This window comes from Dendrobates tinctorius, unplaced genomic scaffold, assembly GCF_039654945.1.
Source record: "Dendrobates tinctorius isolate UK_male_01 unplaced genomic scaffold, ASM3965494v1 ptg000349l, whole genome shotgun sequence".
Classification (NCBI taxonomy): domain Eukaryota; kingdom Metazoa; phylum Chordata; class Amphibia; order Anura; family Dendrobatidae; genus Dendrobates; species Dendrobates tinctorius.
In genome coordinates this window covers 911,538-933,857 of record NW_027362015.1, presented here as the reverse complement: position 1 = coordinate 933,857, position 22,320 = coordinate 911,538, and the positions used below count along the sequence as shown (strand labels likewise).

Below are 22,320 nucleotides of genomic sequence, written 5' to 3'. Positions count from 1 at the left end.
AGTCAGTGCATACTTATCATTTAATATATAACATTTATAATGTGAATGTGACTCAACTCACCATAGGTTTGTCGGTCCACTACTATGCTATAACATCTGGACGCTGCGGATGTACAAACCGTCCAACCCGCAGCGTTTACTGACCATAGGAACATACCCGGGCGGACACTACAGATGGATGCTGAACAACCCATGAGCGGCCTGTATCACTGGTCAGGAGAGCGTTAATAATTTGATAATAATAATAAGTCATTTACTAGAACAGTGCTACATATAATGCTGCTCATGCTGCGCTTGCTGTATGGGGGCTTGTTATACTCACAGGTTGGGCTTATAAGACCCCTGGCTGTAAGAATAAAAATCCCTTTACGTGACTTTCAGCCCCCCCGGCAGCACATGTGCTGTAGTGCAAAACACTAAACATAAGGCCCCCTGCCCCCATCTTATCAGATACACCCCCCAGTAATCATTCATTACATGCTGTACCTTTAATTGGCATAATACATTCTGGCCGCCTTTAGATGAAGTTTGCAGGGGCCCTGGCAATTTCTGATCCAGTGCTGCAGGTGAAGAGCATGAGGAGAAGTCAGGTCCAGGCAGGGTCAGAGGACACTCAAGGGTGAGCACTAGGCCCCAGCGGAGCCCCAGCCTGCATGAGCCAGAGCAAGGAGCAGAGCTGTCTGAGCTGAGCCTGTCAGGTCAGCTCGGCTGCGCTGCACTGAGGACTCTGCCACTCTGCTAGCCCGTGTGCCGAGTCTCAGGAAGATGGGGGACTATGCAGCCTTATGACAGAAGCGATCATGGATTGGGGGGCCCCTTCATGGGACGGGGCCCGGGGCGACAGCCCCCTCTGCCTCCCCAGTAGCTACGCTACTGGCTCCCACCCTTGTGTATATGGCTCCCCACCCTTGTATGCATGGCTGGGCTCCCCCGTCCTCCCCCATCATACTTACCCTCACACCGTCGCTGCTGAACTTCCCTCATCTCTATCTTGGCGCGTCAGCTTCTTCCTGTGGGGAGCGGTCACGAGCTACCGCTCATTAAGGTGCATGAATATGGACGCCACGCCTATGGGGGAGGAGTGGCGTCCATATTCATGACCTTAAATGAGCGGTGCCATGTGACCGCTCAGCGCTGGATGAAGCTGCCGCGCCGACAGGGATGCAGGAACTGAGGGTGAATATCCATGTGTTCTGGAAGCCGACGGTTGCAGCTGTCACTACATTGCTACAGCCGCCGGCTCCCCTTGTCTCCAGCTTCGCGGCCCGGTCCTGGACCGCGGACCGGTGGTTGGGGACCCCTGCGCTAGGCCACTAACCCAGTTAGCTGGATTTATAAAGGAGGATGTGTTACCCCACCAGGAGTCTCTGCACTGTCACTTTAACCATTGGTCTCTGAGTTCACCTATTTTGTCTATACCGGCCCTGATCTGGAGATTGCCAGCAGGGTCGATATAATTACAACAGGTGGGACCAATTATCTGACACGTTCCTCCTCCTTTTGCTGTCGGGTAATCTAGGACTATAGTATGCTGGTTAGTAACTACGATTAATTGTCTCTGTATTGTGTTTCATTAAGATCCTGGAAAATCTGACCGTCCAGGTAGTCGGTGGCGTCCACTCATTTATCCCACACTTGTGTTATGAAGGGGTGTATTAGCATCCTACGGAATATTTTATGTGTTATCCCCATGTGGCCGGGGCTTATTGTCTGCAGCCCTTCTATACAAGGTGTGAATTGGGACTGCTGCCGTGTCTGTTTTCCCATGAGGATCTATGACAGCGGCTGGGGGTAGACTGGTAACAGCGCAGACCCCTCTTATGTCCGGGCTCACCCACCTGTAGGCACGATGTCCGCACACTAAAGGGGGTTTTACACATAGCGATATCGCTATGTGTGATACTTACGTCTGACCGGCTCCCCCCTGTCCATCGCTGATCGCGCGAGAATCTCCGGCTCCATTTCTCGTTGTCAGCTTCCTGCTGGGCTTCCTGCTGTGACGACGAGCGACGCGTGGAGGCGGGCGGGAGGACATCAGGATCGCTGTGTGTGAAAGGTGAGTATGGTGCGCTGCGTCGCTGCTGCATCACTGTGAGATCTGCCTGTGTGACAGCTCACTAGCGATGCACCAGCGATCCTGACCGGGTCGGATCGCTGGTGCATCGCTAAATGTAAAAGGGCCTTTAGACTGCTCCTTCTGGGAGAACACGGACGTGACCCGGGGTCTGTATACATTGGTATACCCTCACCAGTCCTGACATAGGCTGATGGGCGCACCGAGTATTATTCATTCCACCTGATGTACATTTACCCCTTTCTTTCCTTATTATTTCACCCATAGATGCTCTACAGCCTTCAACGCCATCCTGGTACACCGTCTCACTAACCTGTGTCTGATCGCGAGTGTATATGCGGAAGCAATTATTGTCCTCACCACAGGTGTCTGCTCCAGCGTGTAGAAGACTGAACCACAGTCCATCATTGGGAATGGGATCTCGTTTCTCCTCCTGGCGACCATATTTCCGACATCTGAATCATATTCCCGCCACCACATTTGTACCTTAGACCGTGTTATATTAAACTGAAACCAGGGATTAGCGGCCCATCCGATAATAGCCAATGAGGCAGCTATACCGTGACGAAAGAAAGTCTTTAGTCAGCCGCCAACTGTGCCAGTTCTCCCCCTTATAAAGATGAGAGCGGCCTGTAATTGACATCATAGGTAGACCACAACTATGAGAGTCACAATGAGGAAACAAATCCAGAAAATCACCTTGTCTGATTTGGGAAGATTTATTTTTCAAACTATGGTGGAAAATAAGTATTTGGTCGCCTAAAAACCTGCAAGATTTTTGGCTCTCACAGACCTGTAACTTCTTCTGTAAGAGGCTCCTCTGTCCTCCCCTCATTACCTGTAGTAATGGCTCCTGTTTATAATATACACCTGTCCACAACCTCAGACAGTCACACTCCAAACTCCACTATGGTGAAGACCAAAGAGCTGTCGGGAGGACACCAGAAACAAAATTGCAGCCCTGCACCGGGCTGGGAAGAATGAATCTGCAATAGGCAAGCAGCTGTATGTAGTCAATCTGCAGTCTCTGAAAAGGTTACAGAGGCCTGGGTGTCTCTTTCTTAGGGACTTTTACTGTTTTACCTGGGTTGTGCTGTGCACTGATGAGGCAGGACTGCACAAGTTTCCCGGCTGCGTAACAAACCAGGAGCAACCCAGAAGGCATTTATCATAGCAAACAAGTGACTTTTTGAGGTGTGAGTGGGGCCATGTCATGTGGCGGTCATAAAAAGACGAGAGAGAGAATGAATAAGTACCATAAAAAAATGTTCCTCTTCGCCACGACAGCACCCACTGAGATAGGGGATCCGCCCCAGGAACAGGAAACCTACAGAGAGATAAATGGGGCGGTCCCCCTCGCTCCCTCAGTTTGGTTTCCTGTTCCTGGAAAGGAACCCGCAGAAGAGGATACCTGGTCTGGTAGCCGCCTGCGTGCATAATATGAGCAGCAGGGGCCCCAGGACTGGAGGCAGCGTCGGGCAGAGAGGTGATTTCCCCCCCCCCCCCCCCCCCCCAGAGCTGGTAATGCAGGTGAGGCCGGAGGTAAGAGAGGTGCCAAGGCTCACTGAGGGGACATGGCGAATACCCCCCCAGGAAGGGGCCAGCGCATTACAAATGCCATTAGGACATATCCGGGATGGTGGCCGCGCCCCCCCCCCCCCCCCCCCCAGAGAGGAAGCAGAAGAGCCTGAGCGTTGTGCCAGGCAGCGCTACTGGGGGTCATACCTGCGGCAAGGGGTTAACATGTTGCGGCCGGGTGCGTGGGTGTCACCGTCTGACGGCCGCTGCATCAGCACTTCCAGCGGCGCTCCCAGGCAGAGGCAACACGGAAGTGGTATGAGAACTTCCGGGGTCAAGACAGGAGGCGGCGATCGCGGGAAAACGCCCGCGCATGCGCAGAAGGGACAAAGGAAAAAAAAAAAAAATGGTGGAAAGGGGAGCATCAATAAGAAAGGCTATAAAAAGAAGCCACGAATGCAGCGCCAATGCGCAGTCATGTCATCCATAGATGACCCAGCTTCGCTCCCGTTAGGTCAGCCAGTGGAATCCCCACATGGCAGCAGACAAAGCGGTACTACAAGGAGAAGCAGTAGCACCAGAAGAAGTGGCAGCTCCAGGAAGGAATCTAGCGGACCTTCCAGGCAAGATGAGCCCTTGGAGAAAAAACGTAAAGAGAAAAAACCGTCCCACGCCTCGCCTAGGCCTGAGTCGCGGACCCCGCAGCCGGTAGTTTGCTGACGAGACTCACGGGTGAGTGTTTTTAGTCAGAATAAATAACTGATGGCCGTTGTTTCTGGTCCATACCCCCCTTTTAGGCCAAAAGAACGGAGAAGGCGAAAAATAGAGAGTGTGCCTTATGTTCTCAGCCCCTCCCAGACGGCCACCCTAAAAGATTATGCCAGTCGTGTATTGAGGAGGCCTTACAGGAGGAATCCTCACGGAAGAAAGAGGATATCCGAGCGATAATTAGAGAAGAGCTACGGGCCTTAGGCAGCTCCAGTAGTCTGGGGGGTCACTCCTCCGTGAGAGAAATAGGTTCACCAAGAGGAGGAGCTTCGCCGGCGTCAAAGTCACCGTCAGAAACCGGGGATCTAGACTCTGATAGATCCCAGGAATACTCTTCCTCAGAGGATGAGGAGCAGACGTGTTTCCCTACAGACAGCGTCAGTAACTTGGTTAAGTCTATCCGAAATACCATGGGGCTACCAGAGAGTAAGGACCCCAAGACTCCGCAAGACATAATGTTTGCAGGCATTTCCCATAGAAAGGTCCGAGCATTCCCAGTGGTCCCAGCCATAAAAGAGCTAGTAAAAAGGGAGTGGGAAAAACAGGGGCAGAGAACCTTCCTCCCCTTAACGTCAAGGCGTAAATACCCTTTTGACGATGAGGAATTGACGGCTTGGTCGAGAGCCCCCAAGGTGGATGCGGCAGTGGCCTCTACCTCTCGTAGATCCTCCCTGCCGGTAGAGGATTCAGGAACTTTGGCTGACTCATTAGATCGTAAGACCGATACACTCCTTAAACGATCCTGGGAAGCATGTACGGCAGTCTTTAAGCCCGCAATAGCAGCCACGTGCACGGCAAGGTCAATGTTGGTGTGGCTGAATGACCTAGAGGACAATATTAAAAACAGAGTGGCCAGGAATAAACTCCTGTCCTCTATGCCCTTCATTAAAGGAGCAGCGGCCTTCCTCTCCGATTCCTCAGCGGACTCTCTCCGTTTATCTGCTAGAGCAACAGAACTAACCAATGCAGGCCGGCGGGCCTTATGGTTGAAGGGGTAGAAAGGAGACACGCAAACAAAAACTAAACTGTGTGCTATACCCTGCCAGGGTAAGTACCTATTTGGCACGGAACTGGACGAGATCTTAACAAAAGCAGGGGAGAGAAAAAAAGGTTTTCCTAACCCGTATATTCCCTTTAATAGGAGGGCCTACAGAAAGCCGCCGTTTGGCAAAAAGAAAGACTTTAAACCCCAGGATCGCTGGGGAAATAAGGACCCCAAACAGAGGGGCAATCTATTCGGAAAACGTCCCTTCAGAGGAGACAGGTTCCGCTAATACCAGTACACCGGTAGGTGGCAGACTACTGGAATTCAACCACCAATGGGGGAAGGTAACATCAAACCCATGGGCCATTGATATGGTCTCATCGGGCCTAAAACTAGAATTTGTTCGGCATCCACCGAACCTCTTCCTGTTGACTTCCATGAAGTCCCAGATACAGCAGGAAGCACTGGAGATGGAGATTGCAGTACTGCTAACTAAACAGGTCCTGATAGAGGTCCCAGAGGATGAAAAAGGAATTGGCTTTTATTCTCCTCTATTTTTAGTCCCAAAACCAGATGGCTCTTTCAGGACTATAATAAATTTAAAGAAGCTTAATACCTTCTTGAGGCTGAGGCCATTTAAGATGGAGTCAATAAATTCTGCAATAAAACTTTTGTTTCCCAGGTGTTATATGGCAGTCTTGGACCTAAAGGATGCCTATTACCATCTCCCCATATTCCGAGAGCACCAGAAGTTCCTGCGGGAAGCGGTCTGGTTCAAGGGTCGGATTCAGCATTTCCAGTTTGCGGCAATGCCATTCGGGCTATCCATGGCTCCTCGAGTTTTTACCAAATTGATGCTGGAGGTGATGTCGTATGTAAGACTGAATGACACCCTAGTGATCCCTTACTTGGACGACCTGCTCGTAGTGGGGAATTCTGTTTCTCAGTGTGAAACAAGAATAGCTAAGATTATCTCATCCTTACAGACACTAGGCTGGCTAATCAACTGGGAGAAGTCCAGGCTAGAACCAGTGACCTGTCAGAGGTTCCTAGGCCTGCAAGTAGATTCCGTAAGTCAGAAATGCTTTCTACCAGACGCTAAAGCGGTGGCCATAATCAATAAGATACAGAATACTATAGGAAGACCCGTAATATCATTAAGACAGGGTATGTCCTTGCTGGGGTCCCTGATATCGTGCATCCCAGCGGTGCAATGGGCCCAGTTCCACTCCAGAAGGCTACAGTGGGCTATTCTGCAGGAAACAGACTGCAGGGGCGGTTGGAAGGGAGGATGTCCCTATCGCCAGAAGTGGTTAAATCCCTAAAGTGGTGGTTGAATCCTACCAATTTGTCAAAGGGAGTGCAATGGTGGGTAACTCCCTCCAAGGTGCTCACCACGGATGCTAGCCCCTTAGGTTGGGGGGCCCACCTGGAGGAGCACATGATGCAAGGCCGGTGGCGTAAACATGAAATAGAAACCTCCTCTAATGTAAAGGAGCTAAAAGCAATTTACTATGCGATATCTCAATTTCTCCCGCAGTTAAGAGGAACCCACGTGAGGATCCAGATAGACAATACCACCGCAGTGGCCTATATAAACCGACAAGGAGGTACGCGATCAGGACCGTTGATGTCTATCGCGGAAAAGATCCTAGAAATAGCCGAGGTACATCTTCACTCCTTGTCGGCGCTCCACATAAGAGGAGTGGACAACTCTCAAGCAGACTATCTCAGTCGCCAGGTCCTATATCAGGGCGAGTGGGTCCTCAGCAGGCACGTCTTCGAGACAATAGCGACAGAATGGGGCAGACCAGAGATAGACCTGTTCGCGACCAGAGCCAACAGACGCGTAAGAAGGTTTGCTTCGCTCTACAGGTCAGACAACCCAGACATTCTAGATGCCCTCCAAGCACCCTGGACATTCCAGCTAGCCTATGCCTTCCCTCCAATGGTTCTACTACCAACAGTAGTCAGGAAAATAAGACAAGAGAGGGCGAGGGTCATCTTGATAGCCCCGTTTTGGCCCAAAAGGCCGTGGTTTTCATGGCTGAGAGCCATGTCAATAACCGACCCGTGGATCCTGCCGCTGCACCAGGATCTTCTCTCGCAGGGACCCTGCTACCATCCACAGGTCAAAGCCCTACACCTAGCGGCCTGGAATTTGAAAGGGAACTATGGAAGCAGAAGGGCTTTTCGAAAAACCTGATTAATAACCTGCTACAAAATAGAAAAGAGTCTACAACAAGAATATACGCTAAGGTGTGGAGGAAATTCCTGACCTTTCACCCAGCAGAGCTAGCCGGTGAAGTACCCATTACGGCCATCTTAGAGTTTCTTCAAAGAGGCTGAGAATTGGGCCTCTCAGTAAATACTCTTAAAGTCCATATATCAGCCCTAGGAGCCCTATTTAACTATAACGTGGCAGCAAATAGATGGGTGGCCCGTTTTGTTTCAGCTTGTCAACGATCAGAACCGGTGCATATTCCTCGGCTTCCGGCATGGAACCTTACTCTGGTCTTGGATGCCTTTACTCAGGCCCCGTTTGAGCCCATAGGCTCAGCATCAGTGAAGTGCCTCTCATTAAAAACTGCTACACTAGTAGCTTTAGTATCAGCTAGAAGAGTAGGTGATCTTCATGCTCTATCATTAGACCCTCCGTTCCTGTCAATAACACGAGACAGACTGATTTTGAATACAGACCCGTCCTACCTTCCGAAACGGGCAACTAAATTTCATAGGTCTCAGGAGATATGCCTACCTTCCTTCTACGAAAACCCGTCAAACCAGGACGATGTGAAATATCACACCTTAGATGTGAGAAGAGCTGTACTAGCCTACCTTGATAGGACCAGTCCCTGGAGGCAGAGTAGGTCTCTTTTTGTCTCCTTCCAGGGCAACAGAAAGGGGTCTGGAGTTACAACAGGCACATTATCCAGGTGGATTAGAGATGCGATCACAATGGCATATTTGGCAAAAGGAGAAGAACCTCCACTGGGGATTAAGGCGCACTCTACTAGAGCCATATCATCCTCCTGGGCCGAGAGGGCAAACGTCCCAATTGAACAAATATGTAAGGCTGCAACCTGGTCTTCTCCATCTACCTTTTATAGTCACTATAGACTAGATTTATCCTCTACCGAGGATTTGACTTTTGGTAGATCAGTCCTTAACACGGTGTGCCCTCCCAAGTGATTATCTCTGGAAATCTCTCAGTGGGTGCTGTCGTGGCGAAGAGGAAAAACCGGATTACTTACCGGTAATACTCTTTTGTAGAGTCCACGACAGCACCCGCTCACTTCCCTCCCGTAAAAATTATTTTTTTTTCACACATGGGTCTCCTTGGTGGTGGAGATTGTAATCAGAATTTAATATGTGGTTAAACTTAGCAAACATAAATAATATAGGGTAGGGGTAAGATAGATGAATCGCCCAAACAAATTGACTAAAACATGTATGGCGGTTCCTCCGTTGTTCTCGGTAATACAAACTGAGGGAGCGAGGGGGACCGCCCCATTTATCTCTCTGTAGGTTTCCTGTTCCTGGGGCGGATCCCCTCTCTCAGTGGGTGCTGTCGTGGACTCTACAAAAGAGTATTACCGGTAAGTAATCCGTTTTTTTTTATTAAATACACAGTTAAAATGCCATCTATGTGGAATATAAAATTATGATATCAGAGGCTTCAGATACCATATTCTGATCACGGGAGGCCAGAACATATGTAATGTATTTTGGCCAAATCAGGTTCAACCACTCGTCCACAAAATCTAGATCTTTGAATAATAACTCTCTGTAAGTAAAAGTGCATATAGTGCAAAAGGCTGCCTTAAAGCGTGCAAGAAGCAGTGATCGATGTCAATAAAAAGACGTACATAGAAGGACAGGGTGTAGTGATGGCACTCACTGCGCCCCAACGCACGTTTCCTTATGTCACTTCCTCAGGAGGTTGAACCTGATTTGGGCAGAATACATGTGATCTCGCCTCCTGTGATCAGTATATGCTTTCTGCAGCCTCTGATATCATAATTTTATATTCCACATATATGGCATTTTAACTTTGTATTTAATAAAATATTTTTTATGGTACTTATACTGTACTACTCTCTCGGGTGTTTTCATGTTGATTAAGAGTTTAGAGTTCATCTATATTGTTGGCTGTTTTTGTTTTTTGTCATGTGGCAGTCATAGACTTAAACTTTTGTGCATCAAAACATTCATAATACACCTTACTTCCATACTGCTGCACTTCCTCAGCTCCACAACATCATTTATTCACTTGCTATTTTCTTCCCTTGTCTGTGCCATTTTTGTACATCCAAACATCCACACTCTGGCATGTTTGCCTTTTTCAATGTTGGTCCCACATTCTTTCATTGCTTCTTTTCCTTCTCTCTCTTTTATAATCTATCTGTTTTGGATCCCATTTGGGGGTCCTGACTCCACACAGAACAAGTTGCCCATGGCTTCATCGTATTCTACAGACAGCTCACTTTCTGCATATGGCCTCTCAGTGTGCCTGGACCTTGTCTACAGGCCTCACTCTAGCAAGTCAGAATGAGCTTGTCAAGGTGTAGCGGGAAGGCTCTCATGGCTCTCTCATCCGGTAGACCTGCAGAGTGTAACAGGGAAGACTTCTTCAGCTCTCTCACCCGTTAGACCAGCTGATGCAGGTGTGATAGGCCTCTCACCTACTAGACCAGCTCCATCAACAGTGGGAAGGCTCACATGGCTCTCATCCACAAAATAACTGCTAACTAAAGTAGGAATGCCCAGGTGTGATAGGCCTCTCACCTACTAGACCAGCTCCATCAACAGTGGGAAGGCTCACATGGCTCTCATCCACAAAATAACTGCTAATTAAAGTAGGAATGCCCAGGTGTGATAGGCCTCTCACCTACTAGACCAGATCCATGGACACTGGGAAGGCTAACATGGCTCTCACCCACAAAATAACTGATGACTAAAGTAGGAAGGCCCAGGTGTGATAGGCCTCTCACCTACAAGACCAGCTCCATGGACATTGGGAAGGCTCACATGGCTCTCACCCACAAAATAACTGCTGACTAAAGTAGGAAGGCCCAGGTGTGATAGGCCTCTCATCTACTAGACCCGCTCCATGGACAGTGGGAAGGCTCACATGGCTCTTAACCACAAAATAACTGCTGACTAAAGTAGGAATGCCCAGGTGTGATAGGCCTCTCATCTACTAGACCCGCTCCATGGACAGTGGGAAGGCTCACATGGCTCTTAACCACAAAATAACTGCTGACTAAAGTAGGAATGCCCAGGTGTGATAGGCCTCTCATCTACTAGACCCGCTCCATGGACAGTGGGAAGGCTCACATGGCTCTCGCCCACAAAATAACTGCTGACTAAAGTAGGAAGGCCCAGGTGTGATAGGCCTCTCATCTACTAGACCCGCTCCATGGACAGTGGGAAGGCTCACATGGCTCTTAACCACAAAATAACTGCTGACTAAAGTAGGAATGCCCAGGTGTGATAGGCCTCTCATCTACTAGACCCGCTCCATGGACAGTGGGAAGGCTCACATGGCTCTTAACCACAAAATAACTGCTGACTAAAGTAGGAATGCCCAGGTGTGATAGGCCTCTCATCTACTAGACCCGCTCCATGGACAGTGGGAAGGCTCACATGGCTCTTAACCACAAAATAACTGCTGACTAAAGTAGGAATGCCCAGGTGTGATAGGCCTCTCATCTACTAGACCCGCTCCATGGACAGTGGGAAGGCTCACATGGCTCTCACCCACAAAATAACTGCTGACTAAAGTAGGAATGCCCAGGTGTGATAGGCCTCTCATCTACTAGACCCGCTCCATGGACAGTGGGAAGGCTCACATGGCTCTTAACCACAAAATAACTGCTGACTAAAGTAGGAAGGCCCAGGTGTGATAGGCCTCTCACCTACTAGACCCGCTCCATGGACAGTGGGAAGGCTCACATGGCTCTCACCCACAAAATAACTGCTGACTAAAGTAGGAAGGCCCAGGTGTGATAGGCCTCTCATCTACTAGACCCGCTCCATGGACAGTGGGAAGGCTCACATGGCTCTCACCCACAAAATAACTGCTGACTAAAGTAGGAAGGCCCAGGTGTGATAGGCCTCTCATCTACTAGACCCGCTCCATGGACAGTGGGAAGGCTCACATGGCTCTCACCCACAAAATAACTGCTGACTAAAGTAGGAATGCCCAGGTGTGATAGGCCTCTCATCTACTAGACCCGCTCCATGGACAGTGGGAAGGCTCACATGGCTGTTAACCACAAAATAACTGCTGACTAAAGTAGGAAGGCCCAGGTGTGATAGGCCTCTCATCTACTAGACCCGCTCCATGGACAGTGGGAAGGCTCACATGGCTGTTAACCACAAAATAACTGCTGACTAAAGTAGGAAGGCCCAGGTGTGATAGGCCTCTCACCTACTAGACCAGCTCCATGGACAGTGGGAAGGCTCACATGGCTGTTAACCACAAAATAACTGCTGACTAAAGTAGGAAGGCCCAGGTGTGATAGGCCTCTCACCTACTAGACCAGCTCCATGGACAGTGGGAAGGCTCACATGGCTCTCACCCACAAAATAACTGCTGACTAAAGTAGGAAGGCCCAGGTGTGATAGGCCTCTCACCTACTAGACCAGCTCCATGGACAGTGGGAAGGCTCACATGGCTCTCACCCACAAAATAACTGCTGACTAAAGTAGGAAGGCCCAGGTGTGATAGGCCTCTCACCTACTAGACCAACCGTGCAGTTGGCTACTCCTTCTGCTGATCCTTAACTAGCTGTACATCAATCACACAACTAGAAGAAGGTGACCAAACAATCGCTTTCAAGTGTTCTAAAATTGGCACCATATTTTACTTTAAACTTTCAAAATCAACTTACAGTATTGTTGCTTTAAAACCATAAATGTCTCAGCTCACACTACACCCAACAGCCCAGAAATAGAGAGAGCTCGCACCATGCAGCTTCATCACCCCTTTCATCATGTACTAGCAGAGATGAGAACAATTTACAGGATCTCTCCCATAGAACAGAAAGAATACTCCGTTCTCGGCAATTTCTATATTCAGCATGTCACAGAAGCTCCAAAAGCTCCACATGAAACTGTGGACCCTCAGCCACCACACCCAGGACACCTCTGCACCCTTCACAGAATGGAGTGTGATGATTCATTTGGACGTGCTCATTCAGGGATTATTTCCCAGCAATCTCAATCACTCCGCCTGATTCAGCACAAAGTCGGTTGATAATGTCCTCTGTCACATATAGAGGACGGCACCTAACGGAACCCCTCATCAATCAGGGACTTATTTATCCCTTATACTCAGTCACTCACCTCTCATGTCCTTCAGAGGTTCTCATAAACATACAAGGATTCACACAGCCTGCCTACTGTACATAGGAATTAGCACAGCCTATGAGGACTGCAGTGCCCACTGACACTCCAAGAACAGCCTTATACAAAACATCCCTATACAGTAAACTGCTAATCAGGGCTGTGGAGTCGGTGAGCCAAACCTCCGACTCCACAATTTCCATGACTCTTGACTCCCTCATACAGGACTCATGTTTAAGTGATTAAACTTTCTGTAGTAAAATGGTAACATCAGGCTTTTAATCATTATTATGGTACAATAATCAAGTCATTTAGATAGAACATAAAATATATTTATTGGAATACAACTTTAGAAAAAAAAAACTTTTGCATATTTACAATTTATTATACGCTGTACAGTAAGTGGGGAAAAAAACATTTTCAACAAAATCATGCTGAATAACGTGTGCAGTGTATGAATTTGTTCTGAGAGATGGTATCGCCTCCATCAGATCCTCCTTCATAGATGACCTCACATCTGACCTAATAATTTTAAGGCTAGAGAACAACCTCTCTACACTAACTTGGGTTGGTGGTAAAGCCATAACCACATGGGATCATCTCTAACAATGTCAGGGTGAGAAGGAATTGCCTCCTGCACAGTCAGTTTTGATGAACAATTGAACTCTTTCTCTTTGAGAGCAAGTTAAAAATTTTGCTAAAATCTGGTCAATCTGTTTTTATGGGAGTGGAATCTTTTTCTCTGCGGCAACGCTTTGCCTGCTCCATGTCGTCCAAATACTTGTCAAAATCAATCTCCTCATCTGATGAGGATGAAGGAACGGCAGCAGCAGCACTGGCAGGACCTGAGTCCTCTTGCTCTTGGCCATCCTATAGCCCACTCATCCTAACTGCTACCTCAATCGGAGCTTCTTTTCCTTTAGTAAGCTGTTGATCATCAAACAATATACGATGACTTGGGTCCACATAAACAGCTGCCAGAAAAATTTTATTTTCCAATAGCTGTGTCTCTCTCCATTTCATTGAAGCAGAAATGCCATCTGCGATTAAACCTCCTCTTTGGGACAGGCAAAATTGCAAGTTCTACTACTCCCTTATGAAAATGCCAGGCGTTAAATCCTCAGCTTGTAATTTTTTAGTCACAGTTAATGAGTGATTAAGCAATTCCTTAATTTCAGCCACCTGTGTCCATTGACCTTCATTTAGGGTTACCTGAGTAAGCTGTTGATCATCCAGCAATATACAACACAGCGCATGTGATGAATAGGAAAGAGGTGTGAAGCAGCTTCAGCAAGATCATCTAACTGTAAAGAATCATTTTGCTGTTCTTCTGTAGTAATATCTGTCTGTTCCTCCATTATGGGAACAGGACTGTGGCCTCCCATCTCCAGCATACTGAATGTGAAATGTTCTTCTAGCTGCTGTTCACCTTCATTATTTTCATTCATCAGTTTAATTGTACTTATGGTTGTAGCATTATCAGTTACAATAGCAAGGACCTGTTCTTTTTTGCGCTCATAATCTTGCAGAACTTTTTCCACTAAGGTCTGGAGAAACCGGCTGCTGTGATGAGCTTTAATATCTTTTACTGCCAGCGTCTTAGTAACAATTTTTTTGTTATCACAAACATATTGAACGTTGATAGCAAAATAGTTCACTCTGTGACGTGTGCAGGCATCCATTTTAAGAAACACAAAGTGTCTCTTGAGTCTTTTTTAAGATCTTCCTTTTGTTAAGGGTTTCTTCAAGCCCTAATTTTCTAATACATTCTCTTTCCAATGAAATGCCAAGTTTGCGGGCTATTTCTCCATTAAGAGCCGTAAAAGCTGGACGTGCAAATAATAATGGTACACTGTCCTTCACAACAAGCTCGATGAGCTGTCTTTGCTTTGCTTTGCTGTCATTGTTACAGTAACTTTGTCACATACAAAATATCTTGTAACTGATGTTTGAGATGCTCTTTCCTCCTCCTTTGCCTGGTTTCTTGGTGCTGCTGTGATCTTTTTCAATCAAAGCTTTGTAAACTTCTGGGTGGCGGTGTTGTAAATGTCTTTTTAGATTGGAAGCTCTTGAAGGAGCATTTTTGCCACTGCCTGAGAATGCACTGATTTTGGTATCACAGCATGTGTTTTCATCTGGGTCACTTATACACTGACACACATAATGTTTTTTTTTTATCCTGAGTCACGGTGAAATGCTCAAATACAGCTGACTTCATAAGATGCTTCTTAGACATTTTGTAATTATGTAAATTCACTCAAAATAATTTTGTCTTGAAAAAAAAGGTATATTATAATTCTTGCAAGAATAGGGAATCATGCACTGTCTAATTTAGGACAGAAATAAAACCATCTTTGCATAAATCAATAGCACAGATAAAGTTTGTAAAATATGTTGTTAGCTTTACTCTGAACTTTCAATGTCAGGCTTGTCTCAGGGTACAGCTCACTAAATGCTTCACATATTTTTTCACAGTCTATGAAGAGGGGAGGAGGGAGCATGTTTCTGCTGAATCATATTCCAGAGCACACACAAAAATATAATGTCCTCATCGATACTGTTACTGTATTTCCTAATTTGAGATGATAGAAAACATTTTTCCCCTTATATTGTATGTATATTGTATATAAGTCATCAGAGCAGCTAATTTCTCCAAACAGGAGCTAAGAGGAAAAACAAACTAAAACATCAAGCATACTGAGACAACATATACTGGACTATTGACTTATGCACAGTTTATTGAAAGTTTAGATATGCTTTAAGAAGTACTTACCTTCTTTAATCATGTTTTCCTGTTCACTCCAGAAGTTCTGAGATGAATGCAGGCATTCCATCCCTGTGTGTTTTGTTATTTTTCCCCATATCTGTAGAAGATGAGCTTCACTACTTATCATGAACATAAACTGCAGCACAGATTCATCTCAGCTAAAAGTCTACACCTTAGATCAGGAATAGGACAGACATTTATAGGACATTTCATAACTTTCCCAATTCTTATGAAAAAAATATTCCCCACAAACTGCAGTGAACTACTGTACCCAATTTATTGTATATATTAGGAGTCTGAGTTGGTCCATTTTATAACGACTCTGACTCCACCAAAATGCGCTCCGACTCCACGACTCCGACTCCACAGCACTGCTGCTAATCCAAGATGATGAAAGCAATAAAACTGCACACTGTCCCAGCTCTGCACTACTCAACCAGTTAGTAGTCTGACAGATAACACAGATAACACTTATCTTATTACTCAACTCTCATACAGACATAAACAGACAAAAAAAAATCACAACTCACTGGTGATGTCGGTTCTTGAACCGTGTTTGCAGCCTTTACCCAGAGATATGGAGAGATCCAGAGAGATTGGAAGCACAAAAGCAAAAGTGTAAGAATAAGGCTTCCTACCTTGCTGCAGATGGAATTTGTATGTCCAGTCTCTCAGGAAACTCCCACATACGGATTCCGAACAGGCTGATTATCACGGCCTCACGTTAGGGCACCAAAACTGTTTTAGCTGTTTTCGTTCTGACCCAAAGTCAAATATGCCAAATTAAGAGATTTGGCCCTGAAATAACGAGCGCTCGATGAAAAGAATGCACACTGGTTTTGAGCAAGTCACTTTTCCTATCATGCATCATTTTACACACTGGGAGGAGCTCTGTGGTCATATGACCCTGCAACTGCCAATATTAAGAGCTGTGCGTAAGACCTCAGGGGAGGAGATTGCTTGGTACATGTGGGTTGTGATGTGGATGGGCGACCTCTCCTCTACACGTAGGGCACATCAATGTGGCAGTTGGCATGTATGTGGGGGCCAACGGGGACAGAACAGCAGCTCTGGAGGTCAAACCACTACTCTGTCCAGTAATCTCTGGAAAATAGGTGTACAATCGGCATTGTGCAGCAGAGGGGAAGAAAGATGCCATCTACAAGGCTGTGTCTAATGGCCAGCTACAGGCAGTCTTGTTCTCCCCAGTGTGGCCTCCAGCCTCTTCCTTATTGTGCTGTCTTCCTCATTGTTTCCCCCAGCCTCCTCCGTACCACACTGTCCTCCCAATTACTGATTCCAACCTCCTCCATACCTCGCTATCCTCCTCCCTGCTGCCACCAGACTCCTCCACACCATGGTGTCCTCCCAACTACTGATCCCAGCTTCCTCCATACGGCTCTGTCCTCCCTACTGCTGACACCAGTTTCCTCCATGCCATGCTATTTTCCTCACTACTGATCATCCCAACCTCTTCCATACCACACTGTCCTCACCACTGCTGCCCCCAGCCTCCTCGGTACCATGCTGTTTTCCTCTCTGCTGTCCCCAGCCTCCTCCATACTGCCATGTCCTTTCCATTGTTGCCCCCAGCCTCCTCCATACCATCATGTCTTCCCCACTACTACCCCCAGCCTTTTCCGTATCACCCAGTCCTCCCCACTGCTGCCCCACAGCCTCCTCTGTACTACCCTTTCCTCTCTCCTACTGATCACAACCTCCTCCGTACCACCTTGTCCTGTTCACTCTTTCCTCCAACCTCCTCCGATCCACCATGTCCTCCCCAGTGTGGTCACCAGCCTTCACCGCACTGTCCTACCCACTGCTGCTCCCAGCCTCCATATTATGCTGTTCTCCCCACTGCTGCCCACAGCCTTCTCTGTACCACTGTCCTTTCCACTACTGATCCCATCCTTCTCCATACCACCTTGCCCTCCCCACTATTTCCTTCAACCTCATGCAGTCCACCAGGTCTTCCCCAGTGTGGCCTCGGCCTCCTCCATACCATGCTTTCCTCTGCTGCACTTTTTCCTTCTCTTTGCTGCTGTTGCTCTTCCTGTCTTCTCTCCTGCTGCCCTTATTCTTGTCCTCTTCCTCTCTACTGCAACCCTTCAACCTGTCCTTTTCTTCCTCTCGACTGCTGCTTTTCTTCCTCTCCCTGCTGCTAGACCTCTCCCTGTCTTTTTTTTTTTTTCCTCCTCCCTGCTTCTGCTCCTGTTGCTGCTCTTCTTTGCCCTCCTGTTGCTGCTCCTCGTCCTCTCGTCTTTGCCCTTCTGTTGCTTTTCCTATTCCTCTCCTCTTTGCCCTCCTGTTGCAGCTCATCTTCCTCTTTGCTCTCCTGTTGCTGCTCCTCTTCCTCTCCTCTTTGCCCTCCTGTTGCTGCTCCTCTTCCACTCTTTGCCCTCCTGTTGTTGCTCCTCCTCCTCTCTTTGCCCTCCCGTTGCTGCTCCTCTTACTCTCCTCTTTGCCCTCCTGTTGCTGCTCCTCTTCCTCTCTTTGCCCTCCTGTTGCTGCTCCTTTTACTCTCCTGTTTGCCCTCCTGTTGCTGCTCCTCTTCCTCTCCTCTTTGCCCTTCTGTTGCTGCTCCTCTTTCTCTCTTTGCTCTATTGTTGATGCTCCTCTTACTCTCCTCTTTGCCCTCCCGTTGCTGCTCCTCTTCCTCTCCTCTTGGCCCTCCTGTTGCTGCTCCTCTTTCTCTCTTTGCTCTTCTGTTGATGCTCCTCTTGCTCTCCTCTTTGCCCTCCCGGTGCTGCTCCTCTTCTCTTTGCCCTCCTGTTGCTGCTCCTCTTCCTCTTTTTTGCCATCCTGTTGCTGCTCCTCTTGCTCTCATGTTGCTGCTCTTCTTCCTCTCCTCTTTGCCCACCTGTTGCTGCTCTTCTTCCGCTCCTCTTTGCTGCTCTTCTTCCTCTCCTCTTTGCCCTCCTGTTGCTGCTTCTCTTCCTCTTTTTTGCCATCCTGTTGCTCTTGCTCTCCTATTGCTGCTCCTCTTCCTCTCCTCTTTGCCCTCCTGTTGTTTCCCTTATTCTCCTCTTGCCCTCCTGTTGCTGCTCCTCTTTGGTCTTTTGTTGATGCTCCTTTTTGCCATATTGTTGCTGCTCCTCTTCCTCTCCTCTTCACTCTCCTATTGCTGTTCCTCTTTCTCTCCTCTTTGCTCGCTTGTTGCTGCTCCTCTTTGCCCTCCTGTTGCTGCTCTTCTTCCTCTCCTCTTTGCTCTCCTGTTGCTGTTCCTCTTCTCTTTGCTCTCCTGTTGCTGCTCCTCTTTCTCTCCTCTTTGCCTTCTTGTTGATGCTCCTCTTTTTTCCCTCTATGCCCTCCTGTTGCTGCTCCTCTTCCTCTCCTCCTTGCCCTTCTGTTGCTGCTCTTCCGCTCTTTGCTCTTCTGTTGCTGCTCTTCTTCCTCTCCTCTTTGCCTTCCTGTTGATGCTCCTCTTTTTTCCCTCTATGCCCTCCTGTTGATGCTCCTGTTGCTGCTCCTCTTCCTCTCCTCTTTGCCCTCCTGTTGCTGCTCCTCTTTCTCTCTTTGCCTTCCTGTTGATGCACATTTTTTTCCCTCTATGCCCTCCTGTTGCTGCTCCTCTTTCTCTCCTCTTTGCCTTCCTGTTGATGCTCCTCTTTCTCTCCTCTTTGCCTTCCTGTTGATGCTCCTCTTTTTTTCCCTCTATCCCCTCCTGTTGCTGCTCCTCTTCCTCTCCTCCTTGCCCTCCTGTTACTGCTCCTCTTCCTGTCTGCTGCTGTTCCTTTTCCTCCCTGCTGGAGCCCCTCTTCCTGTTGTCGTCCTCCATGATGCTGCCTTCTGTTCTCATTGCTCTTTTCTGTTCCCTTTAGAACCGAGCTGAATGATCACGTGGACATCATCGACTCCGGGCTGGACAGTCTGCAGAGCATGTTAAGCGGCCACAATTTCAGCATGGACTCCAGTGCCTTCTTGGATGTGAGTCATCCAGCTTTCTGCCCCTTCTGAGCCCTTTCCCCTTCGGACCCCGCTCCCTTTCTGACTGCTAGCTTTTCTTTCAGCTCTTCAGTTCTTCCCTTACTGTCCCGGAGCTGCCACTGTCAGACTTGGACTCCAGCTTGGCCAGTGTGAGTGTACAGCGAAGGCTCCATGTGGGTGACGAGCAGGGCCACAGCCCTCCTAATTTCGATGTGTGCAGGTTTATCCTCCTCTCTGTAGTACCCCTAGATGCCTGCTCAGTGAATGAAGAGCAGTGCTGTGCGCAGTCAGAGGCCTCAGCTGAGGGTTTGTTACAGTAACACTCTGTGAGTGAAGCCCTCTGCCGTATCTGCACACAGTGTCCGTCTGGAGTCTGGGATGCTCGTAGAGCATTGCCTACACGGGAGCGACGCACAAGACTACTACCTGTGAATGGAACCAGTGTCTGTGCCCTGACAGCAAGCAGAGATCCTGAACATCAATGTAAATCCATCAGTGCCTGACTGGTGAAGGATCCAGGGGGCCGCATACATGACCTCCACCAATTCTGGGGAGTGTCTCCCCCTGGAGGACCCCACACACTGGATGCCATGTAATGCCTCATTTCTACTGTGGAGGCACTGCAGTGGATGATATCCTGGCTCCTGGTAGGGAATCTCGCTTCTCTCGGCTGTTCTTTGGGGGACCCTCTAACCGCAGAACCCACATGTAATCGCCATGTAACACTTTAAGATCTCTGCCTGCTGTCATTGAACGCAGCCATTTTGCCATAAGCAGAAGATAAGAGCCCCTGCATTCGACGTGTCGCCGCCCGGCTGAGTGTCTGTTACAATGTGTCGTGCAGGCTTGGAGGTGATTCGGGGTCTGAGCTTTTGTGTTTTTCCGGTCACAGATCCAGGAACTGCTCTCCCAGGATCAGAAGGAGACTGAGGGCGGCGCGTCGGGCATCGGTGAGATCTCCAGGTGTTTTGGGGGTCCGTGCACCCCCGCTGCATGCAGAATTAACCCTTTCTCCTTGTCTGCAGGGAAGCAGCTGGTCCAGTACACTTCGCAGCCCCGGATCCTGATGAACTCGCCGAGCTCGGACCTCCCCATTCTGCTGGAGCTCTCCGACGACGAGACAGGTGGTCACCCTGAGGACCCCTCCTTATCTCTGCTATCGTGGGACGCTCACAACAAGTCTAGGGATTCTGGGGTCTCTTAGATGAGGGGATACTGAGACCATGAGTGGCACCCTCCCCCACTCTGCGCAGCTCGTCCAGCCCGCCTGCTTATATGGACTCTGCGGGGGCTCTACTCATTCGTAACCTCCGGCTGTTTCTAGAGAGACCGTCATCTCATCTCTGGGGGTCCTGCTTCGCCACCCTCCCTCAGTGTGACGACGATGATTTTCTAGTAGACGCTGAACAAATTTTATTATAGGTTGCACATTTACTATAACATGGCAGCGACGGGCCCCGGGATGACTAACATGGAGGCAACGGGTCCCTGTACGCCTGTAACATGGAGGCAACGGGTCCCTGTACGACTGTAACATGGAGGCAACGGGTCCCGGAATGACTGTAATATGGCGACGACGAGCTTCAAGACGACTATCACACAGCGACGGGCCTCGGGATGACTGTAACACACGGCGATGGTCCCCAGGATGACTGTAACTGGAGACGACTGGCTCCGGAACGACTAATACATGGCATCGGTACTCCGGACGTCTGTAACATGCGATGACAGTCCCCGGGATGACTAACATGCGGTGACGGTCACCAGTACAACTGTAACTGGCGGCGATGGGCCCCAGGACGACTGTAACACAAGGGCGGCGACGGGCCCCGGGATCACAGACTCTCAGGGATCAGCCGTAGGCTATAACTCGCCCTCCTGCCATCTTTACATGATGCTGACGGCCTTGGTCATACTTTCGGTGATCCCTGCGCTGCTTCTTTGCCATCCGGTTTTTGTGTGATGTCATCGCTTCATTGCTCTCTGATTGATCATGTCTGCTGTCGCCGCACTATTAGATCTCATGATCCAGCCGCGCGAGGGAGGGGTTGATGATTAGGATTACTCGCGGGTGCAGGAAGTGCCAAGTATTCAGCAATAAGCTGGAGGATCGCTGACAACGTGTCAGGGGGCTGCACTGCAGAGGGCCCAGCTCCGGGGCCACATTCAGCTTTGGTATAGCCCCCCATGGGGCACTGTGGTGTAGCGAATGGCACCTTGAAGCTCTGACTTCATGGACATCTGGGGGTCTCGCTCTGACGTTCATATATGGACTTGTTTCTGGTGTGTTCTGGATTTTTCTGCCAATTTTTATTTTTTCTGCATAATCTTCTGTAATAAATATGTTCTGCAGTGTAACCCTTGCTGTGCCGACTCCTTGCTGGGGGTGCCGGTGGATGGGCTGGGAGATTAGTGCTGGATATGGAGGCCGGATGGCTATGGTCTAATTCAGGATTCCTATAATACAGTGCCTTAAAGTCTTCATACCCTGTGACCTTTTCCACATTCTTTTCATGGTACACCTACAAACTGATATGTATTTTCTGTGACACAACATAAAGTAGCAAGTATTTCTGACATGTAAAGGAAATGACGGAGGTTTTCTAATTATTTTATAAATCTGAGAATTGTGAGGTGCATTAGTATTCAACCCCTGTAGTCTGATGCCCCTAAGTAAAATTCTGAGTGACCGATCGCCCCAGAAGTAATATAATTAGTACATTGCGTCCCCCTGGGTGTGATTTCTTCTCTGTATAACTACAGCTGTTCTGTGATGGACTCAGAGGTTTGTGTGAGAACATTAGGGATTAAGCAGCATCATGAAAACCATGGAGCCCACCAGACAGGTCAACGATAAAGTAGTGGAGAAGAGGAAATCCGGGTTAGGTTATAGAAAATAGCCCAAGATCTGAACATCTCATAGAG

General features: G+C 48.4%; 1 protein-coding gene across 5 annotated transcripts in view; it reads left to right on the top strand.

Annotated features, from left to right (window-relative positions):
• HSF1 (heat shock transcription factor 1) overlaps positions 1 to 21,753 on the top strand; it is an 85,619-nt gene extending 63,866 nt beyond the window's left edge. For all 5 annotated transcript variants that reach the window (XM_073562381.1, XM_073562385.1, XM_073562382.1 and 2 more), the window contains 4 exons: positions 19,290 to 19,395; positions 19,479 to 19,544; positions 20,288 to 20,345; positions 20,421 to 21,753. In XM_073562381.1, the coding sequence (XP_073418482.1) occupies positions 19,290 to 19,395; positions 19,479 to 19,544; positions 20,288 to 20,345; positions 20,421 to 20,599 (409 nt within the window). In that variant the 3' untranslated portion in view covers positions 20,600 to 21,753. The remainder of the gene's footprint in view (positions 1 to 19,289; positions 19,396 to 19,478; positions 19,545 to 20,287; positions 20,346 to 20,420) is intronic.
• The last annotated feature ends 567 nt before the right edge of the window (positions 21,754 to 22,320 follow it).